Source organism: Terrapene carolina, unplaced genomic scaffold (assembly GCF_002925995.2).
Source record: "Terrapene carolina triunguis isolate 2854851 unplaced genomic scaffold, T_m_triunguis-2.0 Scaffold211, whole genome shotgun sequence".
Classification (NCBI taxonomy): Eukaryota; Metazoa; Chordata; order Testudines; family Emydidae; genus Terrapene; species Terrapene triunguis.
The window spans coordinates 26,021,723-26,045,340 of record NW_020664562.1 but is presented as its reverse complement, the minus strand read 5'-3'; the positions used below and the strand labels follow the sequence as shown (position 1 = coordinate 26,045,340).

General features: G+C 41.0%; 1 protein-coding gene across 1 annotated transcript in view; it reads left to right on the top strand.

Moving 5' to 3' along the window:
• The window catches only part of LOC113407413 (heparan sulfate 2-O-sulfotransferase 1), a 178,797-nt gene that overhangs the window by 118,386 nt on the left and 36,793 nt on the right, over positions 1–23,618 (top strand). Inside the window, exon 2 of the mRNA XM_026655903.2 lies at positions 18,656–18,894. Coding sequence (XP_026511688.1) covers positions 18,656–18,894 — 239 coding nt within the window. The remainder of the gene's footprint in view (positions 1–18,655; positions 18,895–23,618) is intronic.

Below are 23,618 nucleotides of genomic sequence, written 5' to 3'. Positions count from 1 at the left end.
ATGTGATCTTATTACCATTAGTCTTGTCCTCCCTTATCCTTCCATCTGTTTGTTTCATGCCATTGTTACCTCTTAAATTAGATTTTAAGGTGTTTGGGGTAGGGATAATGTCTTCCCATGTGTTTGGACAATAGTTGGTACAATTGACCTATGATCCTGATTGCATTCGTTGGACATTTCTGCGGTACTTCTACTACTAACAGTAACATACACTGGATCACTTAAGAACATAAGAACGGCCATACTGGGTCAGACCAAAAGTCCATCAAGCCCAGTATCCTGTCCTCTGACAGTGGCCAATGGCAGGTACCCCAAAGTGAATGAACAGACAGGTTATCATCAAGTGATCCATGCCCTGTCACCCAATCCCAGTTTCTGGCAAACAGAGGCTAGGGACACCATTCCTGCCCATCCTGGCTAATAGCCATTGATGGACCTATCTTCCTTGAATCTATTTAGCTCCCTTTTGAACCCCCATTATAGTATTGGCCTTCACAACACCCTCTGGCAAGGAGTTCCAGAGGTTGACAGTGCATTGCGTGAAAAAATACTTTCTTGTGTTTGTTTTAAATCTGCTACCTGTTAATTTCATTTGGTGGCCCCTTGTTCCATAATTGACCTGCTTAAGTTATGAGTTGGCAGTGCCTCTTTAGTTTTTAAATTAATTAAATTTCAGTGTTCTGAGAGATCAACTTTTTGGTAGCATTTCCTGATTTTTTTTTAAATTATTTTTTAAATAACTATCAAAGTTATTCTGTTAACCTGAAGAGGTCTGTTCACAGCTCAACTGTTTTATTTATCATGAACATGTTCTCATAAATTTTTATTTGGTCAGGTTTGCTTTTAATAGTCAACGCTAGTGAATTATGTCCAAAAAAAATTTTTTTATGGTAGCTGCAAGATTTCCCGCCCCCCCCTCCTAAACAGCTTTGGTATTTGAAGGTGCCTATCACTGTGTGATATGTATACCTCACAGTAGAAAATGAGTGCTTTGCTAAGCTTCACCCAAGATTTATAACTTTGTAACTTATAGGGGTAAATTTGGAGTAAAGTTGGAGAAACCACCCTAATGCTGCACAATAGTAAATCTAGTATTCCACCCTCCTGTTACTCAGGGGTTCTCAACCTTTTTCCTTTGGAGCTCCCTCTCCCTCCCCCTCCCCCCAGCATGCTATAAAAACTCCAGACCCACCTTTGCCACAACAACTGTTTTTCTGCATATAAAAGCCAGGGGTGGCATTAGGGGGTAGCAAGCAGAGCAATTGCCCCGGGCCCCACGTCATAGGGGGCCCTGCAAAGCTAAATTGTTCAGGCTTCAGCAGCAAGGCTTGGGCCTCAGCCCTGCTGCAGCAGGGCTCTAGCTTCGGCTTTCTGCCCTGGGCCCCAGCGAGTCTAATACTGGCACTGCTTGGCGGAGCCCCTGCTACGGACCCCCAAGTGAGAACCTCTGCTGTATGTGATAAATTGTGTCCTAAAGTGAAGTAGGAAAAGATGAGAAAAGCATAAAAACTGAAGAAAGGACATATGAATAGTGTTAGCCAACAATAATTAACAGCATTATTAGATAAACGGACCTAGAGAAAACAGACTGCAAGACTAAATCAGCTGAATCAAAGCAAAGGAAAGAGTAGTGAATGAAATGATAAAGGGAAAAGAATGTTTGATTTCTAATTTTAAGGACAATTTGATGGCAACACTTATTAACTTCTTCTAATTCCAAAAGAAAATAGTGAATTGTTGATTTAGCGTAAGGAGCTGTGAAGGTCAGGAGGCAAGGAGTGCTGCAACTCATCTACACTGGCACAGAGATGGAAGGATTCAGGGAACATGTGTCCTTTCGGGGGAAAGGCTGACCTTTGGGACTTACTGTGAAACCAGCATCTACAGCCCTCTAGGACTTGTATGTCCAGAAGGCCACAGGTTTTCTGCTGCTTTGGAACCTGTGTGTCATTAGGTATTACTTTAATAAACATTGTAATTACTCACCTTCCCTATATCCCTGATAAAAAGCTTTGGCAATATATTACCCACATCCTTATCCAAGATACTATATGTTAATTGAAATCAAATTAAGAAAATATGTTCCTACATGACGTAGTGTTATCAGTACAAATCATTATCTTTATAAATGGCAGCAAAAAGGAGGTTGAGGATCCCAGCTGTATTAGATAAGTGCTAATGCTGGATTTCATACTATTAACTATTGTGGGAAGCAGATTAATTTACTTGTATTAAAGTAAAATCTAACAATTTAATTTAAACATCTAAATGGTTGAATAAGGTAATATGAGCAAATAAGTTTTTCCCCCCCCAAAGATCACTTAGCTGTATTTGTACCCTCAGTACAGTTTGCTCTGTTAACTCCATAGTAAGGGCCAAAAAGGTGGTTTTTAAAACTAGATGAGCTTTTTGGCTGTTCTAGAGGGTTTAGTAAAATCGACATATCTGAATTTATTTAAGTTAGTTTACATTTTTAGCTCTTATTTTTGTTCTAATATTTTTGAGGGGGTTTTCAGAGATTCCTCTTATCCCCCTTTTTATCTTCATTTCAGCTGCATTGAGTTTCATTGCAACCTTAACCCCTGGATACATCAGGCTGTGGCTGCCACTTCCTTAGACAGTCAACACTTCTGCATGTCGTAGTCAGAATGAATTGTTGGAGACTCGTGAAACTACCCCACTCTTAGCTCTTGTTGGCTCAGAGAGTAAAGTATCTAAGCCTGACACCTGAGGTTTCTTCCTTCATGCAGCATCAGTCCAACATGCCCCGTGTACTCATTTTTATATGTATAAAAATTATGAGCAAATGGTGACTTTTCAAATGATATTTCTTGCTATTAGAAAAGACTTATTTTTAGATCAAAAGAATTATTTTATGCAGACAGGGAAGACTATTTTAATTAAAAGCTTAATCCAACCCAAAGCTGGATTAGCTCCCAGAATTTCTGGAAGAGCAGCCAGTTCACTGCTACCAGCTGGAATACTTCTCTGTACAAATAAATTTTATCTGCATACCTAACCTGTTGCTCGCCTAGTTCTGTGCCTTTTTCAAATAGCTACAACTCTTGATATATACTGTCTCTATATGGTTTTAAGATTTGTTAGTGCTTAGTGTCTGAGAGCTTTCTTCATTGGGTTGGTGTGTTATTTGAGCATGTTTAGCTGATTATATTTGTCTTTTCTGACTGCTACTATTTATCAGCATAGAGAGGATGAGCATTGAGGGCTTGCACTAGTACAGGCAGTTTATGCCTCTGTGCTATTCAAAACAACTTTTAGAAGAAGATTTGATATTGGTGGTTCAACCTGGTGTGAGTCAGGAAAGCCCAACTGGAACTTTATGATTAAGACCATGGGAAAATATTTTCTACCAAAAAACATAACTGAGTTAGTAGGGTTGCCAGCTTGGTGGTAATTAAAAAACAGACACTCCAGAAGGAGTGTAGGAGCCTCCCCTACCCTCCCTCTTCCCTCCAGAGCCCTGATCCACTTCTTCCCCACCACATCCACTCCTCTTCCCTCCCACCCCACCCCAGGTCAGGAGGGACTTGCCTGAGGAGCAGGAGCTGCAGCTGCCCAACGGAGGTAGGAGGCAGCCCCAGCTGAGATGAGGCTGGAGCAGATGATGACCTGGTGCCTCCCCCACTCTCAGTAACCAGTCTTTGGGTGTCCGGTCAGTAGATCTCACTGGACACGGTCAGGTTCCCTTTTCAACTGGACTTTCCGGTTGAAAACCGGGCACCTGGCCGACCCTAAGAGTTAGGCTTAGCTCCCATTTGTTGTCATGGCAAATGTGGAAGAATTGATGGTTATTTCAAATCTATAGAGAATTATGAAGTGTGAGGAAACTGTGCATAGCCTTAGAATATTCTAAAAACTTGCAAACCTCCGTTTTCATCTTTCCTCTTATTGCCTCAGCTGAGCAGTAGAACAATAGTGCTGTCTTCATTCACAAACCAGTGAGGAGGTATCCATTTGGCTTGCTTGTGAAGAAATCTTGTTTTTCAGAGAGGAAGCAGGTTATTGGCAGCCTACATACCTTCGTCCCATTCCGCTTAGTTGAGTTATGATCCAAAGGTGCACAGTGTCATGCTGTGATATAGCAAGCAGAGATTTACAGAGTAGGTTTAAAGAACCAATTTATTTTCTTAATATTCAGTGTATTTACGGGATAAAAAACACATCCAAGTTTTCCACTTTCATTTACTATGCAGTAGCTTTAACTGAGTGCTATAAAATGTAATTTTTGAACACAGGAGAGGTTAATATGAACAAATGTAAAATTCAACAAAACAAGCTTGCTGCACAACTTAACAATCATTCTGTTTTTTTGCTGTCCTTGCTACCTTTTTCTGCTCCATTTCAGTTTAAATAGATATGCTTTCAATGTACAGATCTCCAAGAGGAAAATAAGAAGATGTTATATCTATTGCTATTTAAGTTACTGAAGACAGTGAATTTTTTGCTTATGAAACAGTTTTAACAGGTATTATATGAAAATAAATACTTGATTACTGATAATTTGAATGTAAAGGAACCAGGGTATACCATAATATAAAGTCCTCAGACCTAAACTATGAAGGGCCCCATGAAGATCTAACAGATTTCAACAAAGAAAATGAAACTAGAGCTGTATGATCAAGGGCATATAGAGCATCCATTTAGGAACTGAAATTATTTTTAATTCTATTATGATTTCCAATAGCTGATTCTATTTCACCCTATAGACTTCATGTTTTTGCAAAGGGCTGTTATATAAGCAATTTATAATATTATTGTAACCAGAAATAGAGTGTTTATCATAATAAATACTTAGCCCTTACATAGTCAATAGTATTAGTTATGTCGGTAGCATATCCCATCTACAGATACCAGAGATATAATTGTGGTAAAATTATCATTGGTAAGCACAAATTCTTAAGATCTCAGAAGTCTTTTGATCTTTTGTCAAGGTATGTCAACTGCTGTGCTAAATCAGCAGGAGATGCAGTTTCCAGTATTGTCTGATGCTCATGTGGGGACAAACTGGCTGTATTTTTTTCCTAAATTAAATTAATTTAGCCAAGAAGGGAAGACGGTCAAGAATGTAAGTGTAACATATTGGAGAAGCTGTGTGTCTTTGCAATCATAGTTTCATAGGATACAATTGGTGATTTATCCTAGCATAATATTGTCCATATATTTTTCCTTAAAGTGATATTTAAGTGATTTAAAAATAATAATTTTTAATAATCCCTTTCCCTTCCATGCTAGCTGGGTACCCTACTGGAAAAAGTAAATGACTGCATGTCTGGTGAAAGCTTGTTTAAAATCTGTCTCCGGCCTTTCTTACTAAATGGAGTCAGACGATCTATATTGATCTTGCTTTTTTTCATTCTTTGAAATTGGATTTTGCTTCAGGGAATGACAAGCACATTTGTATACTGGAACACTTGTGACAATTTTATCGGTATATAAAACAGTTCCATTAACTTTTCCTGTTAACAGCTAAAAACTGCATTGCAAGGTGAAGACATAGTAATAAGAAAGAACAAGCTCCACTGTTAAATAATAAACTACAGTTTTGTATATACAGAACAAATCCTACCCCGACTTTGTCAGAATTTTTCACTGTAGCTCTTGTAGTTACAGTACTTTGTAACAATTTGCCATGAAAAGCATTTGGCAAATCCCAGAAGCATCAAGCCGCCTCTCTCCATGATCAGTTATTTCTGTTTCTGACTAAATGTCTCACAAGGTTTGTTTTCTTAATTAAAAAAAAAGGCTGAAATTACAGAGATGAAAAAGGGAACTGAATGGTGTCTATTCTATCTTCCTCAGCGTTCCTTCCTTATTGTGTATTTCATGTGGTGATGCTGTGAGTAAGGTCAGTTTAAAGTAGGAGACTTTGCAGAGCCGTTTGGCATCTGGTTTATGCAAAAGTAGTAAATCTTGCCACTCTACGTTATGGTGCCTGAAACGTTTCTGTAATGATTTCATTATGTAAATTTGTAATGAATGTTAACTACATCATTATAGCATCACAGGATACTGTAGTTCTGGTTGAAGAGGCACTTTTAGTATAAGCCTTTATTTTCAAGTACTTACATTTTTTTAAAAAAGCAATACTTTAGGGGCTTCAGTTCACATGTTATTGTTGTGTCCTCCCCCCAGTTTACGTTGTATGGTCACCCATACCGAGAAGTTTCTTACAAATAAATGTAATTCCATAGTAAAGATTGTTTGTAACCTTTCCTGATTTCTGACTGTTTATTTAAAGGAACACAATGAAGTAATTTGGTCCTAAATTTGACCCGACTTTGGGATTCTAGATATCTATGGTATTTTTTTAAAACCTATACTTGCTGAAAAATTACCTAAATGAAACAGTCATACACAGTAGGGTATTTTAACTGGTGCTGATGCAAAGCTAGACGAGAAAGTGCAAGGTAACAATAACAGATTCTGTTTCCCGAGCTCAGTTGACATCATTCCTGGGTCTTATGAATAAATAAAATAGAACCATGTTGGCTTGCATTCTCTATGGAAAAACAAAATGTGTGTTGGGGAAAGAAATCAGTACTCTGGATTGGTATAAAATTCAAGTTTTATCTTTCAAATTGTATATTTAACGGGAATTTGTAAGTAAAACATTTAGTTGAAGGTCTAAAGCAAAAATGTACACAAATTACAGAGGAACCTCAGAGTTATGAACAACAGACTTACGAACTGACCAGTCAACCACACACCTCACTTGGAACCAGAAGTACTCAATCAGGCGGCAGCAGCAGAGACCCCAAAAAAGCAAATATAGTACAGTACTGTTAAAAGTAAAAAAAGGGAAAGCAGCCTTTTTCTTCTTCATAGTGAAATTTCAAAGCAGTGTTAAGTCAATGTTCAGTTGTAAACTTTTAAAAGATCAACCATAACGTTTTGTTCAGAGATAGAGATTTCAGAGTTAAGAACAGCCTCCATTCCTGAAGTGTTCATAACTCTGAGGTTCTACTGTATAATAAAGTATTCACTGTCCACCAAGAAATAAAAAATTATGACCAAAACTTAATCCTGAACTCAGTGTTGCATAAAATTGCAACTGACAAGTCTTCTGTCAAATATCTGTAGAACAGCGGTCAATGTAGAATCTGATGTTCAGATATGATACATATGCAGAATAGTGAGAGGATTTCAGCTTTAGGACAGAATTTTCTAGCTAGATAGTTTAAGCCAAACCTTTAGCTGTTTTATAACACGTTTCTGTGTGCATATTTGTATAGCATACAGTATGGCATTTATATTCTTGTTCTAAATAAAGCTCCGACAAAAATGCTATCTTGAAAGTAAATGAGTATTAAACACTAATGAAACAGTAGCAGGTTTTCAGCATCAGTAGTTCTAAATTTCAGACAGCTGCTGCATTACATTTTAGTTAATGATCTCAAAGCCCAGCTAGAGCTGAGTCCTATTTGCTCCTGTGTTTTTCACCCACTAGTAACACGAGGGACCAGGTGCAATTGTTGGAGTGTGAAAATAATTATTTTTATAGATTGTCGTCCGCACCATTATTTTCCCCCTTTATTCTAAAGATGCTTTATCCAGTATTAGAAAAAAATAAATATTTTGGACATTGTTAGCACCATTTATCTGCTACTGGCACCCAAATTCCAGCTATCCTGGATTATTTGTTGATCTTAAAGAGCTCAGGGTTAGTAGTTTCACTGGAGTTCACTTGGCGCACCCCGCCTCACAGCGTCCCAGGGCCATGAGCCCCCCACCCATGCCCACCTCCAGCTGGGTCTTGGTGGGGGCTGCTTCCGGGACTGCACACCCCTGTCACGCAGCTGTGGCCAGCTCCAGAGCGGGGGGCTGTGCACCCCCCCGCTTTGGCTGCTGGAGCTGTGCCCCCCATCATAACGGGGGGCTCGGCCTGTCAGTCCCCCCACCCTCCATGGGACTCCATTCCTCCCCCCTAACTAGCCCTGCCCCCCGGTTATTTTTATTAAAGTCACGGACAGGTCACAGGCTCTAGTGAATTTTTGTTTATTGCTGTAAGGATGTGGACTCACTCCTGCGGTGCCTCCTATTGGTCGTCCTTGGGAATTAGCTCATTTTCCAGCCAGGAGCGCCCTCACCCACTATCCCCACTTCGCCTCAGTCTTGGCTACTGCCAGTCCTCATCTAGCCCCCATTCATTGGGGCAGACTGCAGTGTATAAGCCACTCATCACAAGCAAAGGGGTTTGGATCTGCTGCCTCTGGCTACCTGTGGGCTGCCCCCTGCAACCCAGTACCTAATAGGCCTTACCAGGCCTGCAGCCTGGGGCTTTCCTACACCAGAGCTCCCCAGCTCCCTTGGCCTATCCCCAGCCCTGCTCCACTCCAGATACTTGGTAAAGCTCCCTGCAGCCAGGTTCTTCTTTCTCTGAACACAGAGAGAGACTGTCTGCTTGAGCTCCTGGCTCAAGCCTTTATAGGGCCAGCTGGGCCCTGATTGGGGAGTGGCCGCAGCTGAGCCTGCTTCCTCCCAATCAGCCCAGGCGTCTTGCCCTTCCACAGCCCTCCTCCAGGGCTGTTTTAAACCCCTCAGGGCAGGAGCGGGTAACCACCCCGCTACAATTGCCCATGACCTGTCCTTGACTTTACTAAAAATAACGGTGACAACATCTTAACCTTATCCGTATGTATGCAACAACTCGCCCTCCTTCCCTGCTACTACAGAGGCTTATAAAACCTGGATTTGGTATTGGCGAAGGAACTGAAGTGTAATTAGGCCAGTCCTTTATACCCACAAGCACAAGACACACAGGATGCATGCATGACCCCAACGGCTGCTGGCCAGAAACTTATATCAAGTGAATGGGGAAAATACACACCTAGAAGAAGAATATATGTAGACAGCACATCTCAAAGAATCACTGTTCCTGATATAGGTAGGGTCAGATCACTTCCAGTTTGAAGCTAATGTTGAGACTATAGCTCTGATACCAGTTAAGGCAGCTGTTGTCAGATGTTCGGCTCTGTGTGTATGTATTCTCTCTGTGTGCCTTCCCAGCTCTGTGCAGATTTATTGTCGACGAAGCACAGTCCTAGCTCCCCGGGTCGGTGTCTACAGTTACACTAGCACAGGGGTCGGCAACCTTTCAGAAGTGGTGTACCGAGTCTTCATTTATTCACTCTGATTTAAGGTTTCGCGTGCCAGTAATACATTTTCATGTTTTTAGAAGGTGTCTTTCTATAAGTCTATGATATATAACTAAACTATTGTTGTATGTAAAGTAAATAAGGTTTTTAAAATGCTTAAGACGCTTCATTTAAAATTAAATTAAAATGCAGAGCCCCCCGAACCGGTGGCCAGGACCCGGGCAGTGTGAGTGCCACTTTCGGTACAGGTGCCATAGGTTGCCTACCCCTGCACTAGCACATGTATGCCTGTGACAATGGGCGCAGCTCAGTGAATGGCAGGACTTTCCATTCCCCCCTAGGCTGGCCAGAGACGCTGCCTTTGAGACCCCATTTTATACATCAGTACAAACTAGTTATGTACTGCCCTTCTGGCATATTTAGTTTACACCGTGACATAGCCGGTTACCACCCATCACCCTGTACATCTCTGTCCATCATTCTGACCTTCTTTAGGATGGGTCAGCGTGTTCCTGTTATCTTTAGGGAATGTGTTGGTATCGAGGTGTTCTGGTACCACCCTTCTGGAATGTGTTTGCGTGAGTGCTCTGTGCCTAGCACTTCTTAGGAATGTGCGTTTTTGCAATATCAGCCCTGTTCTGTGAGCAGGGTCTGCCTCTAGCTTACAGCCTGATTTTGCTTTATATCAGCAAAGTTTTGACCACTACTTTAGCTCAGGCCTTTGATACAAGGGCTTATGTTTCAGGCCCTCTTCCTACTACAGCAGCCTGCAGTGGGGGGAGGGATAGCTCAGTGGTTTGAGCGTTGGCCTGTTAAACCCAGCGTTGTGAGTTCAGTCCTTGAGGGGGCCACTTGGGGATCTGGGGCAAAATCAGTACTTGGTCCTGCTAGTGAAGGCAGGGGGCTGGACTCGATGACCTTTCAAGGTCCCTTCCAGTTCTAGGAGATAGGATATCTCCATTAATTATTATTATTATTATTATAAATTATTGATAGCTAGGTAATAGTCAATAGCCAATAACTTCTTTCCCTCACCCCTTAACATAGGGTTACAATGAAACATTACAGTAAAATACACGATGACCTAGCTTATTACATTTAATATTCCATGACAAGTTTAGGTGAAAATAACATTTCTAAGCATTAAACATACATTTCCTAACATCACGAAAATACGTATTTATGATCTTTTAGACAACGAGATTGTTCAAGGTCTGTTTTAGATATTTGAGAAACTGTTCTACAGGTGCTGCACTCCTTCATGTACACACACACTCACTACCAGCCATCTGTTAAGAGTTTAAGAACAAGTGCAAGAATGCAGAGGTAGATACATCCCTCTACTTTATAAAGATTGGAAAACAAAACCAAACTGAAAAGGCTGATACTTTGGCAGGATGGTTGTTGCAACTCTCTTGGTTTCATTGAACTTCAGGAAGCTGGCATGTAGCTGAAAAGATTACCTGGTGGTCTTATCAGCTCAGATGTCAAACATCGACTAACTTGATGGCTGACTAGAGGTTACTTGCTTGTAGATGATGAACTTTAGATGTTCCATGTTGCTGGACTTGTACCCCTTGGTGGCTGGCTGGCTGGGAGGGTAGAGAAATCACAAGCGTCTTTGTCAGGCATGGTAGGATTGCATAGTCATTGGCCACAGCAGCAATCATTGCAGGCAACCAAGCCAGCCAGCAAGAGCAGTAAGGTTTCTTCCTTTTCTTCAGATGTTGCCTAGGCTGGTTCTTCAGATGTTGTCTAGGCTGGTTCTTCCCCTCCCTCCGCTTGGAATGTCTCCCAGGAGTTTCTGAGGTCGCTAGCATCACCAAATGGGGTCACTTTTATGCAAACAAAGAACCTCCTATTCCATGGCTCACAAAGTCCATGGGTCAGAAACCTACCCTGAGAGTCAATCATCAGGTTTGTAGGTATTTTCAGGCACACTGAAGTTATGGGTCAATCCACAGGCATTGTCTCAATAATCCCCAAAAGTCCAAGCTCTAAAATACCTTTAGAAATGCAAGGTTAGCAAAAAGTTGGAACTGAAATTAGAGGAATACACTAGTCATACATTCACTCAGCTGTGCCCAGTGAGGGACAGTTCCTGTTTTACGGACAGATGCTTATAACTTCCCTCTTATATTTTGGAATTCAAGCTCAATTTTGAACAGCTTTTTTTTTTTTTTTTTTTTTAACATAAAATCTGTGTGAAATGAGTGGTTAGAGCTGAGACCCCTGAGCCAGCCCTCTGTCACATCAACTCCACTTAAGGTAGATAAAATGGAACTGGCTAGAGACACCTGTACCTGATTGACAAAGGGGAAACAGCTGTCCGCCTAAATAGCCTAGGGCTGCATAAAAGCCTCAGAGGAAGGAAGCCGGGGGGCAGACGGAAGGGGGGAAGCCAGAGAATGGAAGGAGAGTGGGAGCTCTTCTCTCCTGCCTGCAGAGACTGAGAATCCTCAGTCTGCCCTAAGGCAGAATCCTCCAAGCTGGCTGGGGTGAGAAGGTGGTGGGAATTGCACACTGTAAATAAACTGCACTGGTGATTGCTGAGCCAGAGGGTCTCGGAGTGGTTTTTGGAGCAGAGCAGAGGTAGAAGCAAAGGGGGCCTTGCTACGCAGGGGTGAAAGTAACTGAGGCCACTTACCGGTACGGGAGGGGGGGTGGCTCTGGCCCCCAGAAGGGGCGGAGCTGGGGGTCAGCATCCCCCAGCCAGCCCTTGGCCTGCACTGCCCAGGGCTCCCGTGTTGATTTAAAGGGCCCAGAGCTCCAGACGCCACTGCTGCGGTAGCGGCATCCGGAGCCCTGGGCCCTTTTAAATCGCTGGCCCCAGGGCAGCTGCTCCTTTTGCCTCCCTCCACCCCCCGTCAGCGGCCGGGGGGCAAAAGGGGTAGCGGTTAAAGCATTGCAGGGTCCTTTGCCGCAGCCGCGCTTTAACGTTGCTGCGCTCCCCCCAACCCCCATTGGTGGCCCCGCCAACGGGGGGAAGGGACAGCAACATTGGCAGCGCTTTAATGTTGCTGCCCCTACTTCTCTCCCTTCTCCCCCACCCCCCCCCCCCCCCCCCCCAAATCAGCGGCCCTGCCGGTAGGGTCCATACCTGCAGAGCCGCCAACAGGGAAGGCAAAAGGGGCAAGGACCACGGCAGTGCTTTAATGTGGGCTGGGTGTGGGCCAGTGTGGGGGGTTCTTACCGGTATAGAGTACCAGCCCGTACCAGCTCACCGTACCGTACCCCTGCTGCTATGCCTTGTTACATAGAGTCTAACTTTTTCAGAACAGATGGTCTTTTCTTTCTAAAATCATAATTTTGGAGTTCAATTTTTATATGCTTGCCTACAAGTCTTACTTTTTTTTTTTTTTTTTTTTTTTTTTTTTGTTGTTGTTAGCTATGTACAGTACCTCTAGAACTCTGAGCCTTCTAGAAAACTTCTCTGTTTCCATCATCATAGCCCAAGATGAAGTGGATAAAAGTAAGCTCTTTTGAATCAACAAGCACTTCAGCATGGACATTAAATTAAAAGTTTATGGCATTAGAATATCTCATATGATCAGATTGTTCTTAAAAATAAAAGTAGATTCTGCAAGATCTGAGAGCTGGTAAAACCATCCACTTCAATTTCCTTAATCCAATGTTAAGAATAACGTCCGTTTAGCGTAGTTTAGGGAGGCGGGATGTGTATTTGTGTTCTGCTAGTTATTCAATTAACTTCAACAACTAATTGTATTGGGAGACAGAAGAAACTCAGATATAATCTCCTTCAAAAAAAATTTAATTTTACCCTCAAATACTCTGATAGTGTTAGGCTGTGGGGAAAGAGAGGGTCTCAACAAAAATAAACTTAAATCCTGGTTCTTTTGGAGCCTTCAGGATAAAAATTGCTCTATACAGTAAATGTAAGATTTGTAAAATTTAGTTCAGTACACTTTAAGTAGAGTGTATATCTTTAAATTTAGTTTGGGAACATAATTTGTTCATAGCTAGCACTTACATATATGAACTAAATATTACTGTAAACTTAGTTTTTAATGACTAAAAAGGCATTAGTTTTTTGAGAATGGAAAGGATGCTAACAAGTATTGTTAAAGAAAATTACAGTGATTAGTTTTGAGTTATTTATTTAAAAAAAAAATTCTTAAACTGGGTTTTCAAACCTGTCTAGAAGAACCTGTCTCTGTTCTGTTTCCTTCAAAACTATACATACTGATGTCTCTCTCATTGGGGGCTGCTTTTTCAACTGTTGCATTCCAGCAGGCAGTTTACTCTGAGGGTGAATGATCAACAAAATCTTCTCTTCGGTCCACACTGCATATATTATATCTTTTGTGTGTGAATTTTCATTGACATCAGTGGAAATTTGCACATAAGTACAGAGCACAGAAGAGAGATTTTCATTCTAGATGAAGAATAATTTTGCCATTACAGTTTGGGAAAGGAACATGAATATATGATGGATGTTTCCATAGTAGGTTTAAAGTATTACAAGTGACTAAATAGATCTGTTTCTTGTATAAACTGAGTCATATTTACTTGCTCTAAGGAGACGAAGACTTTACTGCTTTTATTCCTGTTGGTACTAAGAGCCAGTACATTAAGAGGCTGGAAAATATTTCTTCTTTTGCATCAACAGAATAGTATATTGTCACAAAGAATAAGGCCTTCCTTGTCCATAATCAAAGTTACATGGATTTAAGTGAAAGTGTGGTTTTTAAACCTATTTAGTTAAACCAGTGCAAAACGTTGTGTTGGACATTCTTATTTAAATTAATATCTGGCTTATATGATTTAGCTTAATTATAAAGCTAGGTTTAAATTGAAGGCAGTGGGACTAAAGAGGTGTCCCTGAGGGAGACCATCTTTTGGCCTGCAGGATCTCTTTCTAATGAGAGAGAATTAACCTAACTTGACCCTTAGGCCTGATCTACACACAGTTCACTGGTTTAAGTAAATTTACAGGTTCAAATTTAACCAGTAGAAGACCAATTTAAATTAGTGTGTCCACACATGCGTTCTCACCAGTTTAGCTCAAATGGTTTTAAAATTGATTTTAGTTAGCGCTGTCAATTAATCGCAGTTAACTCACGCGATTAACTCAAAAAAATTAATTGTGTTTAAAAAAATTAATCGATTAATTGCAGTTTTAATTGCACTGTTAAACAATAGGCTATCAATTGAAATGTATTTAATATTTTGGATGTTTTTCTACAATTTCATATATATTGATTTCAGTGACAACACTGAATACAAAGTATATTATTTTTATTACAAATTTTTGCACTGTAAAAATGATAAAAAATAGTATTTTTCAATTCACCTCATACAAGTACTGTAGTGTAATCTTTGTCGTGAAAGTGCAATTTACAGATGTAGATTTTTTTTATTACATAACTGCACTCAAAAACAAAACAATGTAAAACTTTAGAGCCTACAAGTCCACTCAGTCCTACTTCTTTTTCAGCCAATTGCTAACACAAACAAGTTTGTTTACATTTACAGGAGATAATGCTGCCCTCTTCTTATTTACAGTGTCACCAGAAAGTGAGCACAAGCATTTGCATGGCACTTTTGTAGCCGGCATTGCAAGGATATGCTAAACATTCGTATGTTCTCACTGTGTCGCTAAAAGCCTCAGAGTGTAGCCATAGCCTATGTTTTTAGCTGACTCCTGGTTCTTCTGGTTGAAAAGCACGATTTAGCAGTTTTTCAAGCTTGTTGTATTCTTAAAACACTTTTGTGCAAAATGGTAAGCTTTAGTGCTCAAACTTCTCTGGCAATTTCTTCAAAGGAGTGTCTGGATGTGGATGTGTTGGTTGCTTTGTTGTTTGTTTCCTTCCTCCTTACAGATTTTGCCTCCAGTGAAGTTGTCTATCTGTATACTGGCACATGTACAGAGCTCCTCCTTCAGCATGCTCTAACCTTGTCTACATTGGAGTTCTTCGCATTGGTTTAGCTACACCGGTACAAACCCTGCTGTAGATATGCTGCACTGGTGTAAGAAAAGTGCAGATTATCTCTATTTGATTTCTGCCATCTGAGATGCTGTTCCATATTTGTGCCACTATGGCAACAGAGCAGTATCTGTCTTGTGGGAAGTGGGGAAGATCAACCTATGTGTGTCATGCTCCCTGCAGATGTGTGGTGGTATCACCATGCAAATTCCACATCTACTCTTGATATTTGCACATGCAGAAGGGGTTATCTTTTGTGATCTACACGCAATTTTTATACTAGTATAACTAATTTGGTTAGGAGTATGTTTTGTTTTTTTTTTTAAACTGAAATAGTTATACCAGCACAACACTTAGCATGGATGCAGTTATACTAGTATAAGTACTTCTATTTTGGTATTGTGGCGTCAGTACTAGAGGAGTTGCACCGCTTTAATCATGCTGGTAAAGTTAAGTGATACAACTATTTTGGCTAGACAAGACCATAGGAATGTTAAATCTTGTCTTTCCTAATTTTACTGGAAGACTTCTTTGGTGTCACGGAGCATTTTGTTGTGAGTTCCAACTTCTTAATTGAATGTGCAAGGGTGTTGAGTTCTTAACAAAGACATCATTTATCCAATATGTTAACAAAAAGAGTTGTAATCAGCTCACCTACAGATCCTTCCACTGTCTTGTGTCATTGTGATGTTGTCATTTCACTGGTTCTCCAGACATATTCTTCCCAGGCAGACTATTTCACAAATTGAAATCACACAGGGAACATGGCAGCTTTCTGGAGTTTTAGCTTAAAGATATTCAAGATGTGCTAATGATCCACATCATTTCACAACTAGGTGAGGTTACTATTTTAAAAAAAGTTAATATTAGGTTTCCTTTAATCTGCTATTTGCTGAATTAAATGACTTACTCTAGGGGAAAAAAAACACAAAATTCTTCTTTTCTTTCTAGATCTTCCAGTTCAGGCAAATGGGTAAGACTAGACTTTCAATTGTCAATTGAGAAATACATGAATCGTTTACAGGCAATTTCACACCCATCTGGGCTGCCAGAGGAAACCTTGTCTGTCAGTGGTTACAGTGCTGCCAGCACTACTCGGTTCAAGACTGTGTGCACAGCAGAAAGAGATGCATACATCTGTACTTCTTTCTTCTTAGTATTATTATTGTGGTAGCACCCAATGGCCCCATTCAGGATTGGGGCTTTGTATTAGGAGTTGTACAGGTACATTGGAAGAGATGGTACTGCCTGAAGAGTTTGCAGTCTAAAACAAGACTTGGGAAATGAGTGTAACAAACAGTAGGAGAGAAGTTGTAGGAGTGTAGCTGAGGGTAATGATAATATTTGGTTTCATAGGCTACTTGTGTGCACAGCTTGATAGTTCTACATTTTTTTTTTAAATATTTCACATTTAAACTGTGGTATAGAGGTAGGGTGAAGTGAGTTAGGAGCACAAGAGGAGGAAGAAAAGTGAAGACTGAAGGTGATGGAAGAGGAGACAGGGAATGGAAGAGGAGAGGGGGAGGATGCAGTTCTATCAGGTGTCATGCATCCTTCATTACAATCTCATATTTGGCAGTCCTGTCACACCTGCCTGCATTGCAGGTAAAATCTTATGCATATATGAGAGTGGGGCGCGAGAAACTTTCCCTTAACTCCACTTGGCCTAGAGGGAAAGTGCATTGGGCTGAGAGCCAGGATCGAACATTAGATTCTTGTCTCACTGGTTCATAACCCTAACTACTGAGCAAAGCTTCATATGTGTAAGCTAAGAGGAAGACCAGTATTATCCATTTTACAAGTAAGGTAATCGAGAGGTTGCCCATGGTCACTTCAAGCAGACCTGGGATTATAACTCAGGTCTCTAATATGACAGAGCAAACTCTAACCCATTCTGTCACACTGTCTTCGAATGTGTCAAATCTGTATATATAGCTATGCGGTCTGTAATCACTGCTCTAAACACTAGACCACACTGCCCTTGAGCCAGGAAGAGAAGCCAGGATCATAACTAACATTCCCCTGTTGTCACACATAGCTGTGCCTTGCTGAGTGTGTGTCATAACCTCTTTCTAGGACAGTGGTCCCCAAACTGTGGGGCACACCCTCCTGGGGTGTGTGTGTGTGTAGGAACTTTCGGCAGGGGACCAGGCCAGTCCCTACAGAGGGCAGGAAGGGAACACCACCCAGCCCCGGCCACAGCTCCTAGCCTCAGGCCCTGCTCCCAGCCTTAGGCCCCCAGTCCGTGGCTGCAGCTCCAGCCCCGCTCCTTGCCTCAGCCCCACCCCTGGCTACAACTGTGGCCCTGCTCCTGGTCCCACCTCTGAGCGTGGCTTCCAGGGGGCATGGACAGATTCCACTACTGGTAAAGGGGGCGGCGTGACAGAAAAAATTTGGGGACCACTGCTCTAGGAAGTACTCCATATAAAGGACAACAGCTTATTTTTACTAACAATTATTCCTTTAGTTCAAGTAGAAAAAGTTTGTGATATGAATCTCTAGATCCTGAGCTCAAACCTTATTGTTGACCCATGTGGAAAAAAAGGTACACCATTAAAGACAGTAGTATTATAATGCATAATTCTAAAAAGATGCTTTGAAATTTAAATTGTGAATGGTGGTGGGTACTCTACTTAACCTGAATAGAACAAAGGTTTTGAATTTTGTCTGGGTCAGCACAAAGTATGTTTGGCATACTGTAGAGCCATAACGATCTACTTCTCATTTTCCAAGTAGCTTTGATATTTGAAGAGGAGACCAATTGCCCAGAGCATTGTCCTTCTTGTAAAAGAAATTTTTATTTTTATTTGTAGCTTACTCACCTCTCCAAAACATGTCTTATTCAGGGCTTGCTTTTCTTTTTTTTTCCCCTTCCTTGTGTTTGATATAGTTTTGCATTCAGGGCAATAATTTTGCCCCCTAATGTAAATCATTTCATAAGCTTCTCCTGTTTCTTTTCTTATCAAATTTGGGTGTAATACATCTAATTAGATTTTTGCAAAACCATACATTGTAGTATTTACACGTGGGGAGTTGTCTTAATTGGAATAAGAACAATAGTTTTATTTAAACTCCCAGTGCCTCTTCACCATTAATTGACTAAGCCATCTATGGTCAGTGATTTTACGGTTTTTTTTAAATACATATTTTATACTTTAATATTTGAACTAATTATTCCTTTTACCTAGTATCATTTCTGAGTACTGGGTATTTTATAGGATTTTGGGGGGACTTGTGAGAAGTGTTACCATTTTGATACAGCATCAGAGACAACTTTTTAAAGAAAAGAGGATAGCTTGTTTTAATGCTAACATAAGTCAAAGGAAAGAATATCTCTCACTGTTTATCAGTTTCCAGACAACATATTTTGTCTCCAAGCATAATTTAGCTTAATCTATAAAAACTCATTGAGCGGGAATGGAAAACTTTAAATCCAGACGTTAAAAAACAAACAATTTAGTAGTTGTTTTCTTTATTAGTAAGATGGTTTTTAACCTTTTTTGTCATTTTAATTCTAAGGACTGAGTTTCAAGATCACTATCTACTTTTTCATTATCACTGACAGCTTAGTTTTTCTGTTTCTCTTTACAGAAAGAGCTATTGCAAGACATGAAGTCAGAGAAATAGAACAACGTCATACAATAGATGGTCCTCGACAAGATGCAACTGTGGATGAAGATGATGATGTGGTGATCATTTACAACAGAGTACCTAAAACTGCAAGCACATCCTTCACAAATATTGCCTATGACCTTTGTGCAAAGAACAAATATCATGTTCTGCATATCAATACAACCAAAAATAATCCTGTTATGTCACTGCAAGATCAGGTAAGTTAAATTTGTGGACATGATGGTATGGGTTTTTAGCCACTTCAGCAGTTTTAATATATTAGATATTTTATTGTGTGTTCAGCACTATTCAGGAAAAAGCATTTTGAGTGTGTACATATGTCCACAAAGAATAGTCATTTGCTATTATAAATATAACCGGAGGAACAGATGGAATTGGGTGCCATTATAATGTAGCTTTATTAAATAAGTTTATAATTAGAATGATATTTTCTCTGTATATGGAGAAAGTTAATATTGTTTCATTATGTAACAGGATTAATTTACCACACTACTTGGCATGATAGAAGTCTCTGCTTAAAGGTCAAAGACTAGAATAAAAAGGGATACAGTGGATCAGGATTGACCTGCATTGGCGTAGCAATGTGTAATACTTGTCTAGTATATTGTCTATTCACGTTATGCTTGGCTGTACATAGTGCTTCCACTTCACCACTTCCATGGGTATCAAAGTTAACTCTCCAAAAATATATTTTAAATGAGAAGAATAAAAAGCTCATTCAGCTAGGTGAGTTATAAATTACTAGAGAGGAAATAACATAATGCAATGAACATCTCAAGGAAAATTGTATTAGGAAGTGTTTGGTATTATATAATGTTCAGCAAGTTTTCAGTCCACTTCTGTGTCCCTGAATATTTCTGAGTTCTTTTTTAAACCCTATTCTTTAAAAATCCCGCACTACATAATGTTGCTCTGCTTGCAGTGTTTAGCTTAACAGAAAAACATTACTTGCAAAATTAGTTGTGCACAGTTGTGTATCTAATTTGCCAATGCAGTTACTGTGAGTAAATTCATAAATATAATTGCATATGCAAGTGACCAATTAGACCTGTTAAAGTATACGGTTGTCCAATTTGCATATGAAATCATGTGCCTGAATTAGTCTCACGTATGCACATTCCTGACTTTGAAAATCAGATCCCAAATCTCTGTTAGCCTATTTTTTCTGTAATATAAGTGAACATGGATCAACTAATTATAGCATTACTGGTAATGCTATAGCTGCTTGTGGCATATTGTCAAGTCAGGATCAAGATTCTGGGTTGTTGTTTCACCTCAGTAGCCCTTAGTTATAGGTAAAATAAAGTAAGATTAATCATTGGCAGGGATAATGAGCTGTTTTCTTAACAAGTAATTGAACTGTGTGTGTCTGTCTCTGAGAAAGAACCTACGATTGAAACGTATTTGGTTTTATTTCAGCATTTTGGATAATTTAAATTCAGAAAGCAATGTTTCAATGGACAATATGAATCACTGACTTAAAGAAACTGAAGTGGTTTTCATACCAAGGCTTCTGCCAACTGTATTGTAAATATTTGACAATAGTCAATATTTTTTTAAAATAAACAAAAACTCTGGAAAGGATGTAACGCCTTCAAGCTTCAGGGCAACCTCTATGGGCTTAACTCTACCGTATGGCTATTACTAGCACACACTAAAAGGTACCTAGTTCACATTAATGTAGTCCTCTTCAAACAGGTCTATGTTAATGCAAACTAGATACCTTTTAGTTCACACTAGCAGCATCCCCACGAGGGAGCTGGAGTATTTTGGTGTGCACTGCAGTTCACACTCCTGTAGCCCAAATTATGAGGTTGTGTAGACAAGCCCTAACTTTTTGGGGTGATAACCTGTCAACTAGAAAAGTTTCAAGCCATTCCTGCCTACGTAGGATTTCTACCTCTTGACATGGTACCAAACTTGATGGATCACTGTTCTGCTTCAGTGTAGCAATCTGTGTTCCTAAATTCAGAGTGGTTAGTTGTCATGATTTCCTCAAGTCCGTCCCAGAACTGGGGAATCTCAGGTTTTCTGTCCACCACTTGTTGCCTCTCCTGCAAATTTCTGGATTTTTTGGCAGCCAGTCAAGGGCTGGTTGCTGTGACTCCATTCCCTTTAGAACCAGTCAGTAAGGCTGCTACATGGTCATCTGTTCCACCCTTCCTCCAATAAGCAACTCAGATGGCGCTGCGGGGGAGGAAATTATCTCCAGAAAAAGGAATACTAAAATAGTCAGCACGAAAAATACAGTCAGAGAAAGAGAGGTGCAATAGCAAAATGATTAGCCCTGCCTATTGGGAGAAAAGGAACATAGCGGTGGAGTAGCTGCTGCTGTTGACAAGAGGCGCATGCAGCCTGGGAAGTAAGGGGCCTCAGACTAAGGTAACTGTATTTCTCATAGTGGATATTTTCCACTAGCTTAGTGCTCTGAATAAGTTCAGCATGAAACACTGAACAAATGTCATTATCATTCACCTTGAGCAAAAAGACAGTTTTGGTAGTTTCTTTAGAATTTTCTCTTCACCCCATACTGCATTCATTCTACTGGACTGTTTGTTCCTGGTGAACGCAGAGCTAATTCTACTCAGTATAGCAATATGTCTTGAACAAGTATTTAGAAGTTATAAACAAAGCCAACATCATAATGAAAAGCTGGAACATTTCAGGTGTCTCAAAAGAAGTTCCTGGGACACAAAGTCATAGGAAAAAGCTAGATATATGGTCAGTACTGCAGGGAGGAAGAAGGATGGATTTAGGGGACAAGGAGAGGTAATTGGTGGATTGGGAGTAAATTGTGTAGTAGGACACCAGTTTTGTGCTGTATGCACTTTTCTTTAATGTAAATATTCCCCGGCTTATTTTGCTGAGTTGATATAGGACCTTCTGGCACCTCCTGTTTGATCGCTGGAATCATTTTAAGCTTCCAGTTACCTAGAAAACTGAACTTCATCCTTCATTCCTGTTTTCCTTGCAGTACTACTTAGCTCCTCTGAGTACATTTGATCCAGTTTTCAATTCAGTGAAGCTCAGCTGAGCTAACACCTATTAGGAGCTCTGAAATAGCCTTTCAGTTATTTTTCTAAAAATACCTGGAAAACACTTTCATAGAAACTCATTCACACTTACTTGTATTTTCCAAAATAACCTCAAAGATCTTACTTAGTTTGGACACAAACTTTAATCACTGACTCATGTGAGCCCCAGTAGCTACAAGGCCCTTTAAAATAAAACAAACAAGCAAACAAAAGCCGACCCACATTCAACAGGAGAGAGAGACAGAGAATTGCAAGAAATAGTCATCAGTGACCCAATGAGGGGAAAAAATCATTTACCTCCAGCATGGCTATGGGTTGTCATAAAACTTCAGAAGTTCTTTTTAGTACATGTCCACATCTTAAGCCAAATGCAGTACAGCAGCTCACTTACCCTGTCTTGGCTTGTGCTGGACTGAGTACCATCTGTTGAAAGATGAGCTAAGAAAAGTCCTGGCTAAATCATCTAAGCAGGCCTCTGATATACATGATGACTGTATGCTATGATTGATATTACCTTCTTAGCCATGGGTTTTGCTTGGACCAGCATGAAACAAAGAGTAAGTTAAAGGTTCTTCTTCGAGTGGTGCCCCTATGGGTGCTCCACTGTAAGTGTCTGCATCCCTGCGCTGCTGATTGGAGAACTTTGGTAGCAGTGTCCACTGGGCCCACGCATGCACTGTTTCCTCATGCTGTTCCACGAGGCTAGCCAGTGCGCGTGGGTTAGCCGTCCTCAGTTCCTTCTCACCCGCCCCCGGTTAGAGACGGAGCCTTTTTTTTAGCTTTTAGAAACCCTTTAGCCTTCTTTTGACTTTTATTTGGCCTTGACTTAAAAAAAAAAAAAAAAAAAAGATTTTGTTCTTGTGTTGACCCCTTGTGGGTGAGAGGAGACCCCCTGACAAGGGTATGCCCAGCTCTCCAGGCTTCAAGAAGTGTCGCACTTGCAGCAAAGCAATCCCGGTGCACTCCCAGTGCATTTGCTGCCTCGGCAAGGGCCACGTCCAAAAAGGTGTTCCCTCTGCCAGCAGCTCCAACTGAGATTCCCGCAAGGTCAGAGATCTCCACCAGAAAATCATCTGTATGGAGGCAGCTCTCTGACCCTAGCCCTCCGGCGGGTGTGAGTCTTCCCTTCAACTTTGAAGGATAGTGGGTCAAACGGTCTTGGGACTCCTCTCATAATTCGAAAATTCAAGTCCCCTCAGTGAGCCCGAGGGATAGCCGAAAGTGATCACCATCTCTGTTGGTGTCCAGTACTGTTGACAAGCCCACGGATCCTTTGGGCATGGGCATTGAATCTTTGGTAGAGAGAGACATGGTCAAATGCCCTAAGATGTTCCCAGTATGCAAGCTGTCATCGGTACCACCAGCGGCAGTGGCCCATCTGCCATTGGAAAGATCGGTACGGGTGAGGTCCTCATCTCTCCCAGCACCACTACTGACGCTGGGATGTTCAGTACTGGCAAAATTTCATCAGGCTGGTGACCTGGCTATGTCGGAAGCTCCTGACTCTCTGCCCCTCGGTATCGAGATCACAGCACTGAGCATGGCTGACCAAAGGGTATTCCCGCACAATCATGCCATGCCCCTCTGTCAAGTGAGGGATCGGACAGTGAGACAGATGGGGTTTCTCTCTCTTCCTCCCAAGCTTTATATGGGACCTGATATCAACAGGGTCTGGGACTGTACCACCAGATGGCACTGCCACCCGTGGGCACCTCCGCCAGGCCATATGCCCCCACAGGGGCCATACTAGGACCCTTGGGTGGCGCACCACCAACCCGTCTCAAGGGCATTGAGCATTGCCCAAGCGCTTCCCAGGCATGCCCCTTGGCTACAGTATCGCATGCCTTGGAAGTGGAGAGCGAGAGGTGGACGCAGAGGAGGCGGTC